Source organism: Balaenoptera borealis, assembly GCF_965194805.1.
Source record: "Balaenoptera borealis genome assembly, chromosome: 2".
NCBI lineage: Eukaryota > Metazoa > Chordata > Mammalia > Artiodactyla > Balaenopteridae > Balaenoptera > Balaenoptera borealis.
In genome coordinates this window covers 58,741,941-58,764,909 of record NC_138867.1, presented here as the reverse complement: position 1 = coordinate 58,764,909, position 22,969 = coordinate 58,741,941, and the positions used below count along the sequence as shown (strand labels likewise).

The following is a 22,969-nucleotide window of genomic DNA, read 5'->3' as shown; positions in this document are numbered from 1 at the left end:
TATGGCTGAGGGCTGACTGGAGTTAACCACAAGGGGCATTACTAAAACACACAGGTTTAATCCTTGCTGTGACCAGTTAGATTTACTTTGTTCAATAGATTATATTACACTCCAATCTTAGTCAGCCATCTTTGAAAATACATGCTATTTTGCATAGGTGGGATAACGGGACTTCATGAATCAGTGGTACTGCTTGAGAAAATATTTTTAAAATACATGCTCTATTGATACAAAGTCACTACTGTATATTAAGAAAAGATCAAATCAACTTCTTTATTACCAAGAACAAAGGTTATATAGTCTACCAGTACTGATTTGAAGAGTCTAAGTTTCATATGAAATAAAAATATAATTTAAATTTCCCAACTAAGACTGTAACAGTCACATGATGTGCATCATAAAGACTTTTTAGTTACCTTACAGAACATGTCTCGCAGATCATCTTTTGGATTAATCCATGATGCAACAGCATCACAAAAAAATATAAAATCCTATAACAAGCAAGAAATACATCTTCAATTGATACTGTATTTGTCAAACACAACAAAAGATACATGTAAACTTCAGAATATATATCAACAGAATCCTAGGTTAAAAAAAAAACAACTTTTTTAAACAGCTATAATAAGGAATTAAAGTAATTTCTTCATGGTTGTCCCTGTTACTCCACCATCAAGGAACCTCTAACTCATTCAGTTTATATTGGAATTTAGTGCTACAGGAAAACCCAAATAAACTTTTTGGCCAACCCAATATTTCATTTTACATTACAAAATCCCAGTCTAGTAAACGTGTAGCATCAGCAAGGACTGAAAGCATCAAATAAGCACCAGTTTAAAAAATCTTCATTGATGGAATTAATTATATAAATTCAATAATTTTACAGTTCTGATTGGCCTAGAAATAATTCAAAGCTAGTTAAGTATACACCAAACAAGTTTGACTTAAAGCATAGGAATTTATAGATCTAAATTTCAAGATCCACCTCCAGATAGAAATGTAAATGAAATGATAAGTTAGAAGAAAAATTATGTAGTTACAAACAGCACCCAGCCCAACCCAACTCAAACAAACAAAAAAACCCCCAATGCTCAGACTATTATTTATAAGATAATCAGGTTATTCTGACCAGAAGAACAAGGTGGTGACAGGTATATGCTTGAAATACTTCATTTAAGTATTTTTCAAGTTCGACTATCTTACTGAAACAACAGTTCAACATACAACATACAAGATACTGCTGATGTACAACTACTTTAAATTTTACTATTAAATTCAGAAAACCTCATTAATTTCAAATAAAACCACTAATACTAAAATATGTGCATAAAACACATATTTAAGCAAATAAAATGCCACGTGCCCAAAGTTTATGGTTTATTCGAATTATGATTCCGGTGTCTTCTGAATATCAAAGTCTGATGTTAAAAATTTAAATTATATATACATGCAGAATTTGTGATTAAAAATTTAAACATAAAAGAATAAAACTTAAGACATTTTCTTTTAACCATACCCAAATAAAGTATGTAAAAAGTAGAAATTTATACCAACTTTTAAGTTGGTAGTGATTTCATGACCACACGTGTTACTGTCACTGTCTTAAATGTTAATGCAAAAGGAAAAACAACAATAACAAAAAAAAAAACCCTGTATGAAAATGCTCCTTCTTAATATGGTATATACCACATCAGATACCTCTAAAATGTATTAAAGGTGACACAAAGTTCTTAAATATTGGAAAAAACCCATAAACTCAATGCCAGGAGGTTATTTTGCAACTAGGGACCATCGTTTAAGACAGTACTGGCTTGTTTTAATAGTAAGTTATTAATGTTATACAAATGTAAAATTAGCCAAAAGACTTTTTTTCCAGTTCTACTTCATATGTTTTCAATGCCTATCACCTACACCAATTTTGAATTTTATAAGCTGGTATTTCACAATGTTTCTAAACCTGAATTAACAAACAACACAGTAATCCACGTAAGACAGGAAGTATCAAAAGGTCTCAGTTAAAAAATGTTCAAAGCACCTATCCCTTGAAAGTGAAAGGTTATTTTCCGGAAAACCCTTCCCATGCTTTCTTTTCCTTACAATTCATCTGTTGAGGAACCTGGGGCATTTAACCTATAGCCCCACAGCCTGTATTTTGTTGATTTCATACATACGGTGTAAATCAACACGTTCCTTTATGTTTTGTGTGTCAGCTGGATCCAGAGGTTTGATCAGATTCACGTTTAGTACTGCCACCAAATAATTTTTTAAAGGCTAAAGACGTCTAAATATAGTATGAAATAGTGTTAAGAAATGAAATTAAGGATGAATAAATCACTAAATCATAAACTCTCAAAATTAAAGCAGTTTCAATGGTTGATTCAGTGTTCTATTTTATTCACTACTGAGTTTCTGATCTAAGTAACAGAAAGAGTATCCTACTATTTGATCACCCTCTGAAGTGTAGACAGCCTCAAACTCAGCAAATTGATATTCACGGTTTTAGGAAGCATTTACAAAGTAAATAAGTGACGTCTGAATGTGAATGAAAGAAGCTTTGGCTTAATTCAAGTCAAGAATATAACTTTTATTCTCCCAATCTGCTGTTATTATATGTCAGGACCAAAAAAACATTTAGGAAATAAAAATAGGCATCATCATTTCAAGATATTAGGAAATACACATTTAAAACATAATTTGTTTCAGTTATCTTCAGTAAAAATAGGTAATATTTTTAATAATTATAGCTTAAACTTTAGAGTTTCATAATTCAGAACACTAAAAGTTAAATCCTTTTGAACATCTTACTTGGATTACTCCACTGGGATTCACACTGATCATGGTACAAATCCCACGAAATGCTGAATCCTTTTCCTCATTGTCCCTTATGTTTCTCAGAGAGGTGCACCTATTAAATTATAGAATTGAGTTTAGCATTTAAGTAAAAAGCAGGTTCAACTACAATACTAATGGACAGTATTTAATGGAATAAGCACCAGAGTAGAGATAATGTTTATATTCAAAGAATTTTCATAAAGCTTAAAGTTTCTCACACTTACTATATTATGTTGGGCCCATCTAATCTCAATATAGTGAAAACCTTGAAATTCACAATTCTTACTAATAAATTGCATCTAAGTAATAACAACTGATTTTAATTTCCCATTTAAACTATTAATGAGCTTGAGCCAAGAGTAAATTACCCATTTTTAAAACTGTATTATGACTTGTATTCCATTAAACACTACTAAGAATGTCTTGAATTGAAAGACTGTCAATCGAAAGAAGCAGAACATAGGATATACTGCCACAGTAGAAACTATTATTATACAACTTATGATGTAGATGTTTAATTTTTACATTAACAAGCAAATAAGATTTTTATACATAACAAATTTAAACATGTATTTCTTAATGCAATCCAAGTTTTCAAATTAATTCTAAAAAAGAAACAATGCAAAAACCTAAATTTATAGAATTTGCATGCATCTTTATTTTACTGGTGGATATTTAAATGCTTTTTATGTATAATCAAGCTTTTTAACACAGCAAGCATGTGACAATCTTATCCCATGCATCAATTAGTCGTTAGCCACAACATAAAATAAATATACATGACGATGCTACTGAAAAACCTCACAAACCTGATAGGACAAGATTAGTCACATGGTTGGCAATGATTAAGGATTGTGATTTTTGTAACCAACTGAAAATATATCTAAAAGTGAGATAGAAAGAGAAAGAAAGAGTGAAGAAAAATGAATTAAAAAAAAAGATTGAATAATACACACCAGGGTCTTATAAACTGCTGTAGCATGGGGGCCACCTCTTGAGGACAAACGTAACCAAGACGACCAATTGTTATTGCTAAGGTAACGCAATCACGGTTATACACCACCAAACGCCAACCAAGACATGAGCAAATGAGGGGGAAGGAGAAAAAATAAAGAAAAAACAACAAATAACTCAGAAACAGAAACCAACAGAATTTGTGTATGATAATAAACATAAGATTTCACCAGTGCTGTTTATTACCACCCCCTATAATAAGGGGCAGCAACATATATGGCATACTCTTGGAAAAAGAAAAACAAAAGGAATTAAAAAAACTTTAAAGATTGAGAGAACACCAAAAACCGTGATGAATTGCTTTTCTCGCTCAATCAAGTGTCAAGATATTCTGTTAATAAAATGATGAGCGATTAAACAGATGGATTTAGATTCTTCCTTCAAAGCCAGTTGAAATTTCAGTTTAACAATGAAATCTAGGTTTTCTCCCCCAAGAAATACTAGTAAATGTAAATGATTACATTTCTGAATTGTCTATTCAAACACACTTCTCAGAAGTTAACAGTTAAAAGCTTTCTCACTTCTTTACGTAGCTTTCTATGTGATTTCCATTCTTTGAAAATTATCTAGGAATCTGATCAAAATTTTGGTATATTTTTGGTTTGTTTGCCAGCATTTCCAAAACAAGCCAGTGGACCATTTGTTGCCTGATATCAAAATCAACTATTAAATTTTAGGTGTTATGGTACATACTGAATAAATGGATTGGAAAATCGCTGTGCTATGTCAAATCCCGTTCCGAAAAAAAACCTCGGATGGTGATGATGATAACAACTCAAATAGTCCACTAATTTCAAACCCTGTTTGACAAAAAGGAAATTTAGACAGTCCACTGTAATGACATGTGATATGTGGACCAAAGGAACAAATATTCTGTCCTTGCTATAAAATGCACAGCACATGATAATAGATAATGAAACACACTGATTACATGCTAATATTTTATTTTTAAAAATTTGAAGTGGGAATTAATCAAACATATATTCACCATCAAAATTCAGTTAAGTCCTTAAATTTACAGAGTTAAAACAAGTGCAACTCAGAACTGCATTCTGCAATTCAAAGGTACATTACATATAAATACATTTATACACAACGGGAAAAAAAAAAACAAACAGAAAACAAACCATGAGGTGCTTTAATGGTGTTCTCTCAAAAACTTACAGGTTAACCTTTCATAAAAAAAAGGTGGGGGGGTAAAGAAAAATGTTTAAGGATTACTTGAAGCAAACTACACAGATAATACTAAAATCCAGCAGATTCATATGAAGCAAGAGAAAGAAAACCTATGTTCAAAAGACACAAACTATGCAACATTCTCATTAAACAGGCAAGTATGAACAACCCAATGAAACATGCGATAAAGCAGATGATGGTCCATTGAAAAAGTTCAGTGTAGGATATACTAATTAGAAAAAAAGCAAGTAACTGCATATACTAAGGAATTGGCTTTATGAAATATTAAGATAATGGTAATTAAGTTGCTAAAATATACAGATATTACCTACTGACAATGATTTTACTTTAATAATTATCCACCCCCCTCCTTTGGGGATGGAATAAGAGAAACATTTCCTGCAGTCACTTGTGATAAGAATAATACAGTGAATCCCAAGTGTGTTTCTTAATCATATCAATTCAATCCATCAACTTGAAGGGCATTATCAACTACCTTTTGATTTACTTAGGGTAGACTCATACTTAGAATATAATCTTATATATAAAGCCAATTTGTTCAAGGAACTATAACAAATTCACCACCTGATATCCCACAAGAAACTTTAATATACATTACACTCAACATTTATTTGCAGTTATGCATTCACATTTAAAAATAAATAGGAAGTTTCTTAAGGTTCAACAGTAATTTGATAATGGCCAGGTGTTCCAAATCTGAATGTCATGTATAGGTACTGCATTCTAAAGAGATAAAAACCTGACAAGATTTCATAACCATCCTATACATAGCTTTTTATACTTTTCAGCAAGAAAATCTAATTCACTTTATGATATAAACAGTACCCATACAGTCAAACAGCCATATAACTGTTTCATAATTAAAAGATTTCCTTCCATACCAATAATCACATTAATTAATCACATTAGGATATAATAAACTTTCTATAATTAAAAAATGTAAAATTAAAATACCTTTGAAGATAAATTTTTATTTAGAAAAACTTATTTGATTCCTTGTCCAGTATATTGGTAAGGCATTCACTGACTATGAATATACTACTGGAATTGTCTTAGTATATCAAGAAAAAAATGTGCCTGACTGAAAACAAAATTTACATTTTAAAAAATCAGGGAGGGTGGAAAGAAATAACCCTGAAATGTGTTTTATAGTATGGAAGGTACTCTTTAATATAAACATGCTCTCTATAAATGCAAAAGAGAAACAAGCCTCCTGAATAAAAATCCCACAAGATACTGCTTTAAGTTCCCAATCTGAAGAAGAGTATACAACAAAATACAAAATACATATGCCATTATTAATGAACTAGTCACTATAATGCAATCTATTTTTGGCTACATTTTTACAGATTAAAAAAAAAAAAAAAAGAAAAAAAAATACTCCCCAGCTGCCAGGTACTCTCTGAATTAATGTAAAAGTAAAATTCGTATCATTCAATAGTTATTTTAGTTGGGGCCCATTTTAGGCAGTATTAAAACACTATAACAGGGGAGAAAGTGTTTTTTTGAAAGTTTCTGAAAACTGGCTATGGAATGAAGCTAAAACAGTATATTTCATTACTGAGAATACAAATTAGCTGTTAATTAATAAGCTGGGTTTCTAAAGCTAGCTTTGCTTTAGTTTCTCTACACATCTTAACGTAAAATAAAAAGGCAAATAATTTTCTCTTCACCATAACAGTTCAGTCATATGGTACCTGTATTCTCTAACAACGTCTTTGGTGTGTTGGGTCTGTTAATGATTTCTACAAGCTGGTGCAACACCATAGGAATATAAGGCTGCATCTCTATACCTAGATCATTCCCAAAAGAGAAAACAAAAAAGAAAAATTTCATTGTTAAAATATCAATGTAAAATATTTTTGCCCCCTTTACTGTGATATAATATTCATATATATAAAGCTCATTATAAAATATTAAATTATCTAAAAATGTATATTTTTAAAGGGGAAAAAAATCTTACCCATTTGAATGGAGATTTCTCCAATTGCCCATGTAGCATTATTGCAGACTGAAATGAACTCTGGATTTAGGTTGGTTCCCAATATTGGCATGAAATCAGCTAGAAAAAAAAAGTTTTTAAAAACTATGTAGTAAACTTCTCAATAGCAGTGTTTTGTGCTTTAAAGGAAATCTACCAGATGGAAACTGAAATCTAGGCAAGAAACAGCCTTAAAAAAAAAAAAAAAGCTGTTGGTAATAATTATCTTAAACCGAAGGAGGCAGTATCTGGCCACTGAACGTTCATGTGAAATGTATCAGGAAGCCCAAGTTTTGGTTTTATTTTAAGTATCATTAAAAAGAGCTGGTCAGAGTAATCTCTCTTGTCATCAGACTGAGAAAATTTAAAATAAAGTGAGGAAAACATGATACAATAGAACTTTCTTCAAAGCTGGTTTTTCACACTCAGAAAATTTTAAATCAATGATTTTGGCTTTTACATTAACTTTTACCCTAGTGCTCAGATTGTGGTCTCTAAATATCACTTTCCAGTTAAAAGGAAAAAGGGCTATCAGAGTAATGTCCCACCGCAGGCTAAGGGCAGGAAATGTACGAAACAAGCCTGGACTATTTTTTCATACCAGAAAAGACTCCGGACCCAAGTTGGTAAAGCTCCTGTTGCCAGCGGTAGGACAATTTGAGCATCATGAGTTCATACTGGCACTCTAACAAACACAAACTAAACTCTGAAACATAATATAGATACCCGTGGAAGATGCTGGAAATCAATTATTATTTTGAAAACTGGTAAATAAAGAGAAAGAATCAAGTAATTATCCTGCCTCTTCTCCTATATGATTTGTACCTCAGGGCAATAATTTATTGATATGGGAAATGTCTCTATATATGCATTCTCACTACAAAATGAAGAATTAGAATATCATTTTTTAACCCCTAATAAACCAGTCGATCTCACAGTTTCTCAATCTCAGCAACACTGATAATCTGGGTCAGATTATTCTATTGTGGCGAGGGGCTGTCTCACGTGTTGTAGGATGTTTTGCAACATCCTTCGCCTCTACCCACTAGACACCAGTAACACACCCCCAGTGTTAAAATGTCTCCAGACATTGCCAAATTGCTCCAGTTGAGAAACACTAACCTGGAAAATAATCATCATGGTTGGTAACATTAAAAACAGGGAGACAACTAGACACACTGTACCTCCTGAAGAAGGTACATGATCTATAAAGTCGTAAAATAAAAAAAGAAATGTAATCTTTCATACAAGTTTAAACTCATAAAAACTAAATCAGGTGGCAAATATTTGTAGAACAAGCTTTCCATAAAACAAGAATTCATTACACTTTCATTTAGAGTGGTTAGGCTTAAACTTGATGGTTTACTTTAATACGTCATAAATAATGTTATTATTCAAAGTTCAGAAAGACAGTTATTATTGAAAAGTATAACTGGGAATTGGCTGAAGGTCAAAAGGTACAATCTTCCAGTTCTAAAATAAGTTAGGTTCTGGGGGATGTAGTATATCACATTATAACTATAGTTAACAATACTGTATTGTATATTTGAAAGTTGCTAAGAGAGCAAATCTTAAAAGTTCTCACCCCACACACACACAAAATATTTTAACTATGTGAGGTGATAGATGTTATTAATTAAACACTGTGGTAATCGTTTCCCAATATATACATATATCAAATCATTACATTGCACACCTTAAACTTATACAATGATATGCCAATTATATCTTAATAAAAACTGGAGGGAGGCTCCCCAAAGCACACTGTATCAAATGAAAAAAAAAAACAACAACAGAAAAAACCATTTTAGATCAATGCTTTAAACCAAGATTAAATGATGGGATATAGAAATGAAGGAAAAATAACCAAAACCCCATTTAATCCATGGGTCTGACAGCAATTCAGGTTACATTATTCAAGGAATCCCTTCTTATCTTCACAAAAGGCTAAGACAAATGCTATGCCATTTCAACAGAAACAAATCATTATTTACTTTTAAGAAAGTTGTTTGAAGTTTCCTATAGTACCTGAAAAATTATGCTGGTTTATCATGAGAAAACCTGATTATTATTATTACTGGGTACCTCTACCAAAAAAGAGAGGCTATTCAAGAAGTATCCATGAACTAGCATATAGGACCAAGGATTCACAGGTGGGCATGTCCTTTACTCTAAAGTAATACTTCTCCAACTTCTCTCCAGTCACATGAACGCCTAACGAGCTGCTGAAGTGATGGTGAATTCAAAGAAACAAGGAACAGGGAGGGGTTCCCATCCTGCCTGCTTGAATCAGAGCAGCTCTAACCAGTAAAATGTACACTTATAAATGTTGGGATTTCATGGTATTTCAGTTTAATAATGTAAACCATAGCTGATGAAAAATAATGTTAAAAATCACATCACAGCAATAGAAAATATTCATACCTATACAAGGCTTAACATGCTGAAAGCAAGCTTTTGTCAGATCACCTAACAGGGCGAAGGAACTCTGTCGAACCTCTGGCATTTTATCCTGCAAGAAAGAAGAAGAAATTAACCCCAATGTGACACAGAGAACCAGGTTTCAATTCATTTCAATTTAATAAGTCTCACCTGCATGCACTGATACATTAGTGTTAGAATGTTACTTCGGGCTACTAGCTGTTCAATGTTGCCTCCAAGTCCTTCAGCCAGGCCACTGAGTAAATCAAGAGCCACTATCATAAAATCTTTATCTGGAGCCTCATACTGATCTGGTTGAGCATTGTTCAGCTGAAATTAAGACACAATTTTTTGAAAACTTAACTTTGAATCAATTAAAAAGTTTGTATACATTATGCCTATCCTTAGAAAAATGTTTATGATATGGCAAGAAGGGAGAGATATAAAAATTTTTAAAAATACCATTGCTTGTGCAAGAGTCTTCTGTACTAGGTTTACACAACGCTGATACACAGGTTCACAGTATGGAAGGAAGCCAGACTGCAGGGCTGTGGCAACTGAAGATAGGCACTAGAAAGGATAACGCAGATGTGTAAAACTTCTAGGTATAATGAAGATTATGATAAATGCTTCAAAGTGTACTCAGTAAGAACCTGGTCACTTATGAGCCTGTTCTACTAGTCTATAGCATAGCAGATTTACCTTTTCAAACCTCTCCTTTGGATGCCATTCATTGCTGTTAAGTTTACTAGCTGGTCAGGGGAGGTTTCCTCAAAAAAATGTAAAGGTTTCTATAATGAACATTATCTTTCAGAAACAGATTTAAGTATTATGTATTCCTATTTTTTCCTCAAATGTAAGAGAGACATTTATTTATCCTCCCATTCTGGTCAATACTGTGGGTGGACTTTACTGGGCACATTCTGAGCCCCTGCCTGGAAGTAAATATATCTAGTCATAATAATTCTTCTTGTTTTGTTGGGCCCAGGATTAGCCATTGCTCTGTCACAGAAGTTTTTACTTTGCTGGTTAGGGACAATCCATGGCAGAAGTGGTGACCCCTGAATGACAGGGGGAACAAGAATGACTGAACTGGCTCTACCAATATCAATTCGTCTAGGTTTAAGCTACCACATTTGAGAATGTATTCAGTTATTTAAAGAGCATATACATTTTTTTTTGGTTAAAAAAAGCATTTAAGTACACAAGAAAACAAAACTTCAAACTAGATAGAAAAGGTATAAAGTGAAGTCCCTCCCATCAGAGTCCCAATGCTACTTCACATATATATGAGTATATGTATGTATAAACAACAGATAATATATAAAAGAATTTATGTCAATTATGACATGGCTATATATCCATATAAAGAAATAGTTAAATAGAGATGGATATATATATGCTGATATGGAAAGATCTCCAAGATAATTTACTATCAATTAAGTAGAGCAGGCTAGAAAACATACAATTCAATCCATTGTCTACTTAAAAAAAAAAAAAGCATAACACATCCATTACACTTTTTCTGTTTCACAGTATTTTTGTGAAAACAGAAAATTTTAGATGTACCATAATTAAAGTTAGGGGAAGTTACATATTTATTCAGCATTTTAACAGAAATGGTTCAGAATGTAAATTAACACTTACCACATATACCCATTTTAGATTTGAACACGTGTTTTCTGATGAAACACAGTTTAACTAAATGTTACCAGCTTAGCATACCTCAAGTAAAGGGAAGAGATCTTTATCTTCATCCTTTAACATGTTCCATTTCTGGATCAGTGGAGGCATTAGCATCTGAATATATTCCTAATTACAACGATGAAAAACACATAAAGCTCCACTACCATATGTAAACTAGTCCATTTTGAGTCTATGAAAATTAAAATCCATTTACAGTAATTGTGTAAAATTATTACTGAAAGAATTTTAAGACTCATTCTTTGACTGAATTTTTTTTTAGTCCTGGGGCCTGTGACATGTAATGACTCCTGCTGTGCAGTAGGTTATAAATGACAGGTAAACTTATTAAGGACATTTGCAGAAAAAAATTCATAATCATTTAAATGTTCTTACTAAAATGGAAGAATTCACGCAACCAAGTCAATAAACATAGTAATCATGTAAACAGGAGCACAGATTCTAAATGGTCTAATCTAAGATATTAGGAATCCCCCCACCAAACAAAACCAAAACAACCAACATCAAAGCAAACCCACAAACAAGTGCACTGCACCAAGTTTTAAGTATAACTTATAAACACAGACAATTTCTTATGATGTTTCAGAGAGTAATCATAAACATGAAATCTATTCTTCAGCAGGGAATTTCGAGCTATATTAAAATTCTAATATTACTTAAATCCTATTTAAACAAATTAAATTCCACCCATCTCTTCAATTCTTAATACTACTAGAGACAGAGTCTGGCTTCCTAGCCACACTTCTGTACCACTATTTAGCATTTTAATCTATTACCCTAATTTTTAACTATTTTACCTTAGTGTATTCCTCATACTTGTAAGTTCCAGTGAGAAAACACAGATGTTTAGATGTGGTACTCTAAAGCTAGTGTTTATTAAGTGAGACACAAAACTACTTGGAATTAAGTAAAAGCTGAAATCCAGAGTATAAAACCTTTATCCTTTTCATTTAGTCACTCTAAAAAGTGTTGGTGCATTCATGTGATATGCTCCTGTAATCTTCACACCCTGCACATATTTTTTTCAAATACTACTTAAAAGGTGAATACACTTGCTGTCTTTTTCAGCTCTACATTCTTAAAGCAGCAAACACTAAGTGTTCACATCTCCCCAAACACGTTAATTTTCAAATATGTTAACCTATTGATTGTAACTATGCTTTATATTTAATTTTTTCCTTAACAGTTCATCATAGGTACTTACAGGTTTGTTTAAGTGATGTCCTACTGAATCTGCTAATGTTCCTATGGCATCATAAAGAATGAGCAGGTTTTTATGCTGGTATTTACTAAATGCAAAGACCAAGGTATCAAGTATATAAGCAAGGTAAGGAACAAGTTCTGTACAAGCCTCCTCTTCCAGGGTAGCAAAGGCACTATAATTTAAAAAGAGAGATCACTGTTGTAGAAAAGAAACAGTTTACAATAGAGACAGGAATCTAAGTCTACAGTTTATAGAATACCTATTACACTTTACATGCATATCTCCTTACCGTACCACACCAGATGCTTATTTTTAACCATTTCTTTCCCATTCCTTATGCTGTCACTTACGGGCATGTGCTTAACTACAATGGTAAAATCTAAAACTATTGTTGGTTCATTCAACAATTTATTTGGTGTTTACTATTTATTTAGTGACTGAGTGCTGGGAACATAGCAATGAACAAAACAATGTCCCCATTCTCGGGGGGTTTACATTCCAGTGATGTTCCAGATTAATGAAATCAGAATTGACACTGTTAAATGATAGAAACATTTTTTTAACACTTAGGATGTTTGAGATGTATGAGAACATAGCAGTATGACGATCTCTCAAATGTTTCTCTTAGTGGGAGGGGGAAATGGGGTGCTGGAGGTCAAAGGGCACAAATTTTCAGTTACAAGAATAAATTCTAAGTGGCGGGGTTGGTGGGGGTAGTGGGATGAATTGGGAGATTGGGATTGACATATACACACTAATATGTATAAAATAGATAACTAATAAGAACCTGCTGTATAAAAAAAAAAATTCAAAAAAAAAAGAAAAAAAGGAATAAATTCTAAGGATCTAATGTACAGTATGGTGACTATAGTTAACAAAGCACTGTATACCTGAAAGTTGCTGAGTAGATCTTAAGCATTCTCACAGAAAAAAGAGTTACCCATGTTAACTATAGGATCTTGATCTTGGTAACTGTTCTACCATGCTTATGTATATCAAAATCAACATGTGGTACACATTAAGTATACGCAATTATTTTTGTCAATTATTCCTCAGTAAAGTTTAAAAAATTTTCTCTAGGCACCACACTATACATTAGAATGCACAGTGCATTTGTTATTATAAATTTGTTTATATGCAGCTTATTTTTTAGGACAAATACACAAGAAACGAACAAACTCTAGGGCCTCAGGGCAATTACTTCAATTTATACCTAAATGTGTCTCGACTTTAAGGTGTATCTGGCCCTTCGTTTGTAAAATTAAGGTTATTTTCTTCTGTTCTAGCCAGGTAGGAATTTCCTAAAATGATAGGCTTAAGCCATTTGTTAACTGAAGTCTTATTCATTAACATTGAGCTATATCTATTTCCTTCATGGCACTTTCCACAAATTATAATTATATAGTTGTTCAGTATGCCCTACTAGCCTGTAAATTTTAAGACGCAGAGACTGTAAGCTCGGCATTTAATATATGCCTAACAATTAGTAGGGAACTAAAAAAAAAACTTGCTGAATGAATAATCTACAGGAAACCAAGCATAATCGGTATCCTCCCCCTGCTTGAAAAAATATTGAGTGCTATTAATCACCAAAGCTCCCTTGTTTAACTTTCTTTCACATCATTACGAATTAGGACTCTTCCAGACATTTTTGCTTCAGATCTGGTAAAGTCCAGCTACACTGAAATTTACTTTCCTCTCTTTCAACAGCTATTTCTTCTTATTAACAAAGTCAACAGTAAAAGCAATTCTATTTGAAAAATTAAGAATTATAAACATTAAGTGGCAAGCCTTTTTAGAACATGAAGGTTTGCTCCAGAAAACAGAAATGCTGGTAGTAATGAAACTAACTGCTGATCTGATGTAAGAACAGAGGCAGCCCCAAATGCAACTGACAGAGTTGCTACTGGAGTTGAATCACTATGTGGCAACTTAGTTATCGTAGTTGACCTGTCGCCTAATAATGTCACTCTGCTCAAACTTTTTTATTCCTTCAAGAGTAGGACCCTTGCCACTTCCACTCCAGATATCTGTGTGGGAATTAGGGTGAAAGACAATGCTACTGTTAAAGCCACTAAGAAAAAAAAAACGTGAAGAAACAGCAAATATGGATGTCTAGGTAGAGTCTCATTTGGATTTATAAAACCATCAGGTTTTATAAATCAGGTTGCAAGATACAGATAACAAAAACCCCATTAGTGGTTTAATATCAACATTCCAACACAAGTTTGAAAATTAAGTTTCTCCCTGAAATACTCACACTCCCTTCTCCCACAATGAACATTTTGTTATGAATGTCTCACCTGCAGGCAGCTTCCTGTACTCTCTTGTTGCTATCCAGGATACGCTTTAGCAGTTCTGTCATTAGTGGCTTCAGGTACGTGTCTGGGGGCTGGCTGACTACCCAGTGTGCATAGCGGCTAAGAGTCCAGCACGTTATGGAACGCACAAGGGCCTTTTTATCAGAGAGGCACTGAATAAGGTGAGGAATGAGCTCAGGTAGGTATGGAATCATGCCCTGCATGCAACCTAGGAAAAAAACCCACAGAACTATTTCAGGAAGTGCTGAAATTTGGTTAAAACAAAATTATTTCAGTTGAATACTAAACTGATACGTGCATCCATGAAACACATTCAGATCATCTCCATTCCAATAAATATATTGCACTAATCTGTTCCAAAATTATTTTAAAAAAATAACTGAAATGAGCGCTAACTGCTCTTTAAGTATCTTTCAGTAGGGTTAGGAAAGCGCATTTTACTTCTGCTACAGAAATTATGGCTTTCAAAAATGCCTGTAAAATGCTTCAATTTCTTGTAGATAGATGTTTACAGCTAGGACAGAATAATAATCCTTTATAGAGGATGAAGACACTTGACTTATGTTTCTTACACTTACCTATGGAAGTTATTTTTCTAGCAACAGGGATGTTTCTGACATCAGAATCCTCTCATTCTGTTCTCTTTATTATAACAAAAGCATTTGCAAAATATCTGGCTGGGGTTATAAGTAAGTCTATGGTTGTTTAATAATAATTAACTAGCTCAAAGTAAAAACTTATCCTAAGATGGCTTTTAGACTCAAGTATCGTTTTTAAGGTTAATGTGGATCATAGTCTTATCTACCTCAATAGTCTTATTAGCAACACAAGACAACAAAGTACGTGAACAGTTTCTGCTTACAGAGTAACAAGTCCTTAAAGTAGCCTAGACACATTAGCACCTATTGAGGACTTTACAGTTCAAGTTTGATTTAGACTTACCTTCAGCAATTGCTCCTAAAACCAAGATGCCTGATTCTTTAACAACCCATTCATGATGAAAAAGTAATTCTTTCAAAAGGGGCAAAATATGTGGCAAAAGCTCATCACGATACACATTTGCAAGAACATCTAGGGCAGCCGCAGAACATTTTCCTATGGAAATATTTAATTCAAAGACATTACATTAACTTCCATTATCATTTCGTTATATATCTATAAATCTGTATCTATATAGAGATAAAATTTGTTGTATGTACAACACTTTATTTTTACCTCTACAAAGTTTTAAAGAATTCAATTAAATAGGAGGTAGTCTGTCACAGGAAAAAAATTCTATTGACAAGAATACTTTATGACCAAGAATTAGCAAACTAATTATGAAGATATTTTATCCTGTATACGACTGCCTTTTTTTTTTTTTTAAATAAAGCTGTTACGTTGGCCAGAAATAACACCTTACTCATCAAAAGGGTCTTACTTATACTGTATGTAGATCCATTCATATGAATATTATACTGCCAGGAAACAGAATGAAATATTTAGGTACTGACACAGGATGAGTTGCATGATATATGGAAAAAAATCAGCAGAGTACATATGATCTGATTTCACTTCTGGAAAATCAGCCTCCCCTGCTAAAAAGAAGACACAGGCATACCTCAGATATTGCAGGTTCAGTTCTAGACCACCACAACAAAGTGAGTCAACTGAACTTTTTGGTTTCCTAGTGCATGTAAAAGTTATGTTCACACTATGCTGTAGTCTACTGAAGTGTGTAATAGCTTTATGTCTATAAACCATGTACATACCTTAACTAAAATATACTTTATAGCTAAAAAATGCTAAGCATTATCTGAGCCTTCGAAAAGCTGTAATCTTTCTGTGGAGGGTCTGGCCTTGATGGTGGTGGTTGCTGAAGGCTGAGGTGGCTATAAGCAATTTCCTAAATAAGACAACAGTGAAGTTCGCTGCATCAACTGACTCTTCCTCTCATGAACGATTTCTCTGTAGCACGCAGTGCTGTTTGATAGCATTTTACGCAGTAGAACTTCTTTCAAAATTGGAATCAATCCTCTCAAACACTCCTGCTGCTTCATCAACCAACACTGTCATATTCTAAATCCTCAGTTGTCATTTCAACAATCTTCACAGCATCTTCACCAGGAGTAGATTCCATCTCAAGAAAAAGCAGTTTCTTTGCTCACCCGTAAGAAGCAGTTCCTCATCCATTAAAGTTTTCTCATGAGATGCAGCAATGCAGTCACATCTTCCGGCTCCACTTCTAGTTCTTTTGCTATTTCCACAACATCTGCAGTTACCTTCTCCACTGAAGTCTTGAACCCCCAAAGAAGAATCAACTTCTTCCAAACTCCTGTTAATGTAATGCTGATATTTTGATCTCTTTCCGTGAATCACAAATTTTTTTTTTTTTAATTTTCATTTATTTTATTTATGGCTGTGTTGGGTCTTCGTTTCTGTGCGAGGGCTTTCTCTAGTTGTGGCAAGCGGGGGCCACTCTTCATCGCGGTGCGCGGGCCTCTCACTATCGCGGCCTCTCTTGTTGAGGAGCACAGGCTCCAGACGCGCAGGCTCAGTAATTGTGGCTCACAGGCCCAGCTGCTCCGCGGCATGTGGGATCTTCCCGGACCAGGGCTCGAACCCGTGTCCCCTGCGTTGGCAGGCAGATTCTCAACCACTGCGCCACCAGGGAAGCCCCCACAAATGTTTTTAATGGCATCTAGAATGGTGAATCCTTTCCAGAAGGTTTTCCATTTACGCTGCCCAGATCCTTCAGAGGAATCACTACCTATGGCAACTATAGCCTTACAACGTGTGTTTCTTAAATAATAAGACTTGAAATTACTCCTTGTTCCATGGACCGCAGAATCGATGCTGTGTTAGCAGATGTGAAAAAAACATGAACCTCATTGTACATCTCTGCCTGAGCTCTTGGGTGGCCAGGTACTTTGTCGATGAGCAGTAATGTTTTTAAAGAAATCATTTTTTCTGAGCAGTAGGTGTCAAGAGTAGGCTTAAAATATGCAGTAAACCTTGTCATAAACAAATGTGCTATCATCTAGGCTTTCTTGTTCCATTTATAGAGCACAGAGTAGATTTAGTGTAATTCTCAAGGACTCTTAGGATTTTCGGGATGGTAGATGAGCACTGGCTTCAACTTAAAAGTCACCAGCTGCATCAGCCCCTAACAAGAATCAGCCTGCCCTTTGAAGCCAGGCACTGACTTCTACTCTCTAGCTATGAAAGTCTTAGATGGCATCTTCTTCCAACAGAAGGCTCTTTTGTCTACATTGAAAATCTGTTGTTTTGTGCAGCCACCTTCATTAATTATCTTAGTCAGATCCTCTAGATAACTTGCTGCAGCTTCTACATCAGCATTTGCTGTTTCACCCTGCGTTTTTATGTTATGGAGATATAAAGACTTTCTTCCTTAAACCTCAAGAACCAACCTCTTCTTCTGCAGCTTCCTCGCCTCTCTCAGCTTTCACAGAATTGAAGAGAGTTAGGGCTTTGCTCTGGACTAGGTTTGGCTTAAGGGAATGTTGTGGCTGGTTAACCACAAAAACTTTCTCCTTATCAGCATTCAAGCTGTTTTGCTTTCTTATCATTTGTGTGTTCACTGGAGTAGCACTTTTAATTTCCTTCAAGAACTTTTCTTTTGCTCACAACTTGGCTAACTGGCACAAGAGGCCTGGCTTCCGGCCTACTGCAGTTTCTACATGCCTTCCTCACTAAGCTTAATCATTTCTTTTAATTAATTCGTTGATTATTTTTTTGGCTGTGTTGGGTCTTCGTTGCTGCACGCAGGCTTTCTCTAGTTGCGGTGAGCAGGGGCTACTTCATTGTGGTGCGCAGGCTTCAGGAGCCGCAGTTCGCGGGCTCTGTAGTTGTGGCGCACGGGCTTAGTTGCTCCACGGCATGTGGGATCTTCCCAGACCAGGGCTCGAACCCGTGTCCCCTGGATTGGCAGGCAGATTCTTAACCACTGCGCCATCAGGGAAGTCCCAGCTTAATCATTTCTAACTCTTGATTTAAAGTGAGAGACATGCAACTATTCCTTTCACTTGAACACTTAGAGACCGTTGAAGGGTTATTAATTGGTCTAATTTCAATATTGTTGTGTCTCAGAGAACAGGGACACTCAAGGAGAGGGAGAGAGATGGGGAATGGCTTGTGGGTGGACCAGTCAGAACACACACAACATTTACTAATTAGTAAGTTTGCCGTCTTATATGAGCATGGTTCACGCAGCCCCAAAACAATTACAACAGTAACATCAAAGATCACTCATCACAGATTGCCCTAACAAATATAATAACAAAAAAGCTTGCAATATTCCAAGAATTACCAAAATGTGACAGCGTCACAAAGTGAGTAAATGCTGTTGGAAAAATGGCTCCAACAGACTTGATCAGTGCAGCGTTGCTACGAACCTTCACTTTATAAAAAATGCAGTTATCTATGAAGTGCAAGAAAGCGAAGCGAAACAAAAGGAGGTCAGCCCGTACACCCGTTTTTCTGTATCTGCACAGAAAAATTTCTGGAAGAACATAAAGATGGGTGGGATGTGAAAAGGAAGTATTTCCCCCCACCCAATTCAACACACATTATTATTTTTGCAGTTATCTACATTAAATCTTAATGCATGCTCCCCACCAACCTTAAAGTAGGGATACACTGGGAGGTAATTCTGTGGTAGTAATGAAGACCTTGGGTTCTCTTGTTGTGTGAGATTTGGGTTCCAAAACTACATGTGCCACCAGTACTAGCTAAGCTAACCTTGGGAAGTTTCTCTTTTTGCAGTATCTTTACCTACCCAAGGCTGTTGTAAAGATTAAATGTGACAGGCATACAAAGTCCTTGGCCTAGGGCTGGGCACGTTAGTCACTCTAATGAACCGTTAGTTATAGGAAACTAAATGGGCAGTAATCAGCATTATTCCAAATAATTTACACAGTTCAGGCTGATGATTCATGTCCTTAATTGCTCTATCAGTTAGTTACTAGAAATCTCAACCCTCTGAATCACAGCGTGGTTCTTAACTGGGGGTGATTTTGTGTCCCAAGGAACATTTGGCAATGTCTCGAGACACTGCTGGTTGTCACAATTTTGTGTGTGTTCTCCCCCCACCTCCTGCGCTACTGCCATTTACTGGGCAGGGATCAGGGCTGCTGCTCAAAATCCTATAATGGACAGGATGACCTCACAACAAAGAAGTACACGGCCCAAAACGTGAAATGTGCTGTGAGCTAGAGCAGCAAGATTTAAAAACCAGCATGCAAGCAAAAGCAAAACATAGGTGTCTAGATTCTCCCCAGAGTTATCTAATTAGTATGTGGCCCAGAATGCAGGCTTAACATATGATGTGGATTTGCAGGTAAGGTTGAAAACCAAGATTTTAAAAAGCATATTTGTAAGTCTGAATATGACAAAAGCAATTTATATCATTTTGGAAAACTGCATGATAATCAACCAATTTTCATGCAAATTATCACACAAAAAAATAAGTTTATGTTAGGAAAACAGGAAAAGCTGTGGTCAATGTTTCTATTTCACAGTATCAACCAAAATATATACCCCTTTGAGAAATGACAGTGTGAGATAAAGTCTTTTTAAGGAATAAAATGACAAGTAAATGAAGAGCAGAGCCGTCAGGAAAATACAAAAACAAACCCACAATAAGATTATCACTTCGCATCCAGAATGGCTATAACAGAAAAAGACACCCAAAAAGGCAGGCATGTGGAGAACCTGGAGCCCTAAGACACTGCTGGGGGGAATGTAAATGGTGGAGCCACTCTGAAAAACAGCCTGGTAATACCTCAAAAGGTTAAACATAAAGTTACCATATGACCCAGTAATCCTACTCCTGGGTATATACCCAAGAGAACTGAAAACTTACGTTTACACATCAAACTTTACACAACTGTTCACAGCATCATTACTCACAATAGCCAAAGGGGGGAAACAAAATGTCCATCAAATGATGAACAGATAAGTCAGTCACAAAGGATCACTTTTTGTATAATTCCATTTGTAGGAAATGTCCAGACAGTTCCTAGAGACAGAATATAGACTGGTCGTTGCTTAAGGCTGGGGAACTGGAAGAAAATGGGAGTGACTACTAATGGGTACGGGGTTTCTTTTCGGGGTGATAAAAATGTTCCAAAATTTACTGTGGTGATGGTTGCACAACTCTGTGAATACACTAAAAGCCACTCAACTGTATCCTTTTGTATGGTATGTGAATTGTATGATATGAGGGCACTGTATGTGAATTATTTCTCAACAAAACTGTTATCAAAGCTGGCGACTGTGCTTCTCCCTCTCTGACTTACTTAGATTCCAGTCAGAAATTGTATCATCATCATCAATTTCATCGTCATCATCATCTTCCTCTTCAATTCCATCTTCATCATGCTGCTGAGCCACTGTCCTTGATCGATGAAAACGTGGCCTTATGTCCTGTTCACTATCAGGAATTGTTTCATCTTCTTCAACATCACCCTGTATATTTTTTTTAAAGGAAAATTTTGGTTATATTCATTATAAGCTAATATGTATATCAGTAAAAAAAATGAGAATATTCAGAGATGGGATTATGCACATTATTCTGAAATACAGTTGACTCTTGAATGATATGGGTTGGAACCGTGCGGGTCCACTAACATGCAGATTTTTTTCCAATAAATGAAGTCTTAACACTACTACATAATGCATGGTTGGCTGAATCTGCAGATATGGAACCATGGACATGGAGGGCCAAATGTAAAGTTATACAGGGATTTTTGACTGCGCTGAAGGTCGATGCTGCTAACATCCCATTTTCAAGGGTCAACTGTATACCTCTTCATTAAGAGCCACTCCCCTGGGCAGAAAATAGTTCTTTGTGAAGGGGAGAATAGGCTATCACATAACCCATGTTAGATATCAGGCACTTTCAACCACATTATATGGTTTCCCACCAGCTGGTATAATCTAGAGTATCTGAATCACGATCAGAACATATTTAACATATTTTAAAATAAACTCCAAACAATCTGTATTAACAGGAAATGGATGCAAACTCTATTAGAGTCACCGCCTAGTTAGTTCCAATTAAGCTAGAATCTATCACCACCCAAATTCATTATCTTTGAACTCCGTAGCATATTATATAACAGAAAGCCTATTTACATAGGGCCTAATCTAAATAAATGTTCTGTTAGTCAAATTTAAAGATCTACTAAGTCAATAAAAATAATCTTCCCTATTCATCAGGAAATAGTTTCCTTACCTTAAGTAGGATGATATCTATATCTGAGTACTTCATGCCATTCACTAACACAGGAATCAACCTATAAAGAAATGAATTCATGAAACAAAGATCTAAAGATCTCGAAGTCTTAACAACCTCAGGAATACTAATAATACCAATAAAACAATATTGCCTTATAGCATGTTCTTTGTCTGCCCTTCTCAAATGATGAGTACTCCCAATATGTATCTCAGGCCTTTTAAATACTCATGCATGGGATCTACTGGATGGAATCTTAGTGGGAATAAGATAGCTTATCAAGAGTGCTTAAAAATAAAAATAATTTTTTTTTCAATTTTTTCCCTAAGAATTTATCCCAAATATATGAACGAATATTCCCAATTTTTAAAGACCGATGTTCCCTGATGCAAGAACAAGAACAATGGAAACAATCTAAATGTCCATCATTAAGGGCTTGGTTAAAAATAAATTACAGTTGGGAATTCCCTGGCAGTCCAGCAGTTACAACTCTGCGCTTTCACTGCTAGGGCCCAGTGTTCAATCCCTGGTCTGGGAACTAAGACCCTGCAAGGATCTTATTTTTGGATGCAGCACAGCCAAAAACAAACAAACAAACAAATTAAGTAAAGTTGAAAAAACAAAAAGCCCTCTAGGTGTAAAACACATAAAGCACATTTCCATTTAAGATAAAAATGAGATTCCTAGCCACAGCAATCAGAGAAGAAAAAGAAATAAAGGAATCCAAAATGGAAAAGAAGTAAAGCTGTCACTGCAGATGACATGACACTCTACATAGAAAATCCTAAAGATGCTACTAGAAAACTACTAGAGCTCATCAATGAATCTGGGTAAAGTTGCAGTATACAAAATTAATACACAGAAATCTCTTGAATTCCTATACACTAACAATGAAAGATCAGAAAGAGAAATTAAGGAAACAATCCCATTTACCATCACATCAAAAAGAATAAAATACCTAGCAATAAACCTACCTAAGGAGGCAAAAGACCTGTACTCAGAAAACTATAAGATACGGATGAAAGAAATCAAAGATGACACAAACAGATGGAGAGATA

General features: G+C 34.9%; 1 protein-coding gene across 5 annotated transcripts in view; it reads right to left on the bottom strand.

Moving 5' to 3' along the window:
• Window positions 1–22,969, bottom strand: part of TNPO1 (transportin 1) — an 86,768-nt gene that overhangs the window by 4,515 nt on the left and 59,284 nt on the right. For 3 of the 5 annotated variants that reach the window (XM_082376037.1, XM_082376034.1, XM_082376035.1), the window contains exons 10-23: window positions 21,912–21,972; window positions 20,974–21,142; window positions 15,617–15,769; window positions 14,657–14,882; window positions 12,354–12,525; window positions 11,171–11,257; window positions 9,908–10,015; window positions 9,617–9,775; window positions 9,449–9,536; window positions 7,007–7,105; window positions 6,741–6,836; window positions 3,789–3,864; window positions 2,806–2,905; window positions 417–491 (exon numbers count right to left, since the gene is read on the bottom strand). In XM_082376037.1, the coding sequence (XP_082232163.1) occupies window positions 417–491; window positions 2,806–2,905; window positions 3,789–3,864; window positions 6,741–6,836; window positions 7,007–7,105; window positions 9,449–9,536; window positions 9,617–9,775; window positions 9,908–10,015; window positions 11,171–11,257; window positions 12,354–12,525; window positions 14,657–14,882; window positions 15,617–15,769; window positions 20,974–21,142; window positions 21,912–21,972 (1,669 nt within the window). Of the gene's footprint in view, window positions 1–416; window positions 492–2,805; window positions 2,906–3,788; window positions 3,865–6,740; window positions 6,837–7,006; window positions 7,106–9,448; window positions 9,537–9,616; window positions 9,776–9,907; window positions 10,016–11,170; window positions 11,258–12,353; window positions 12,526–14,656; window positions 14,883–15,616; window positions 15,770–20,973; window positions 21,143–21,911; window positions 21,973–22,969 lie in introns of those variants that run through there. The other 2 variants (XM_082376036.1, XR_014239405.1) reach the window with 2 other exon arrangements.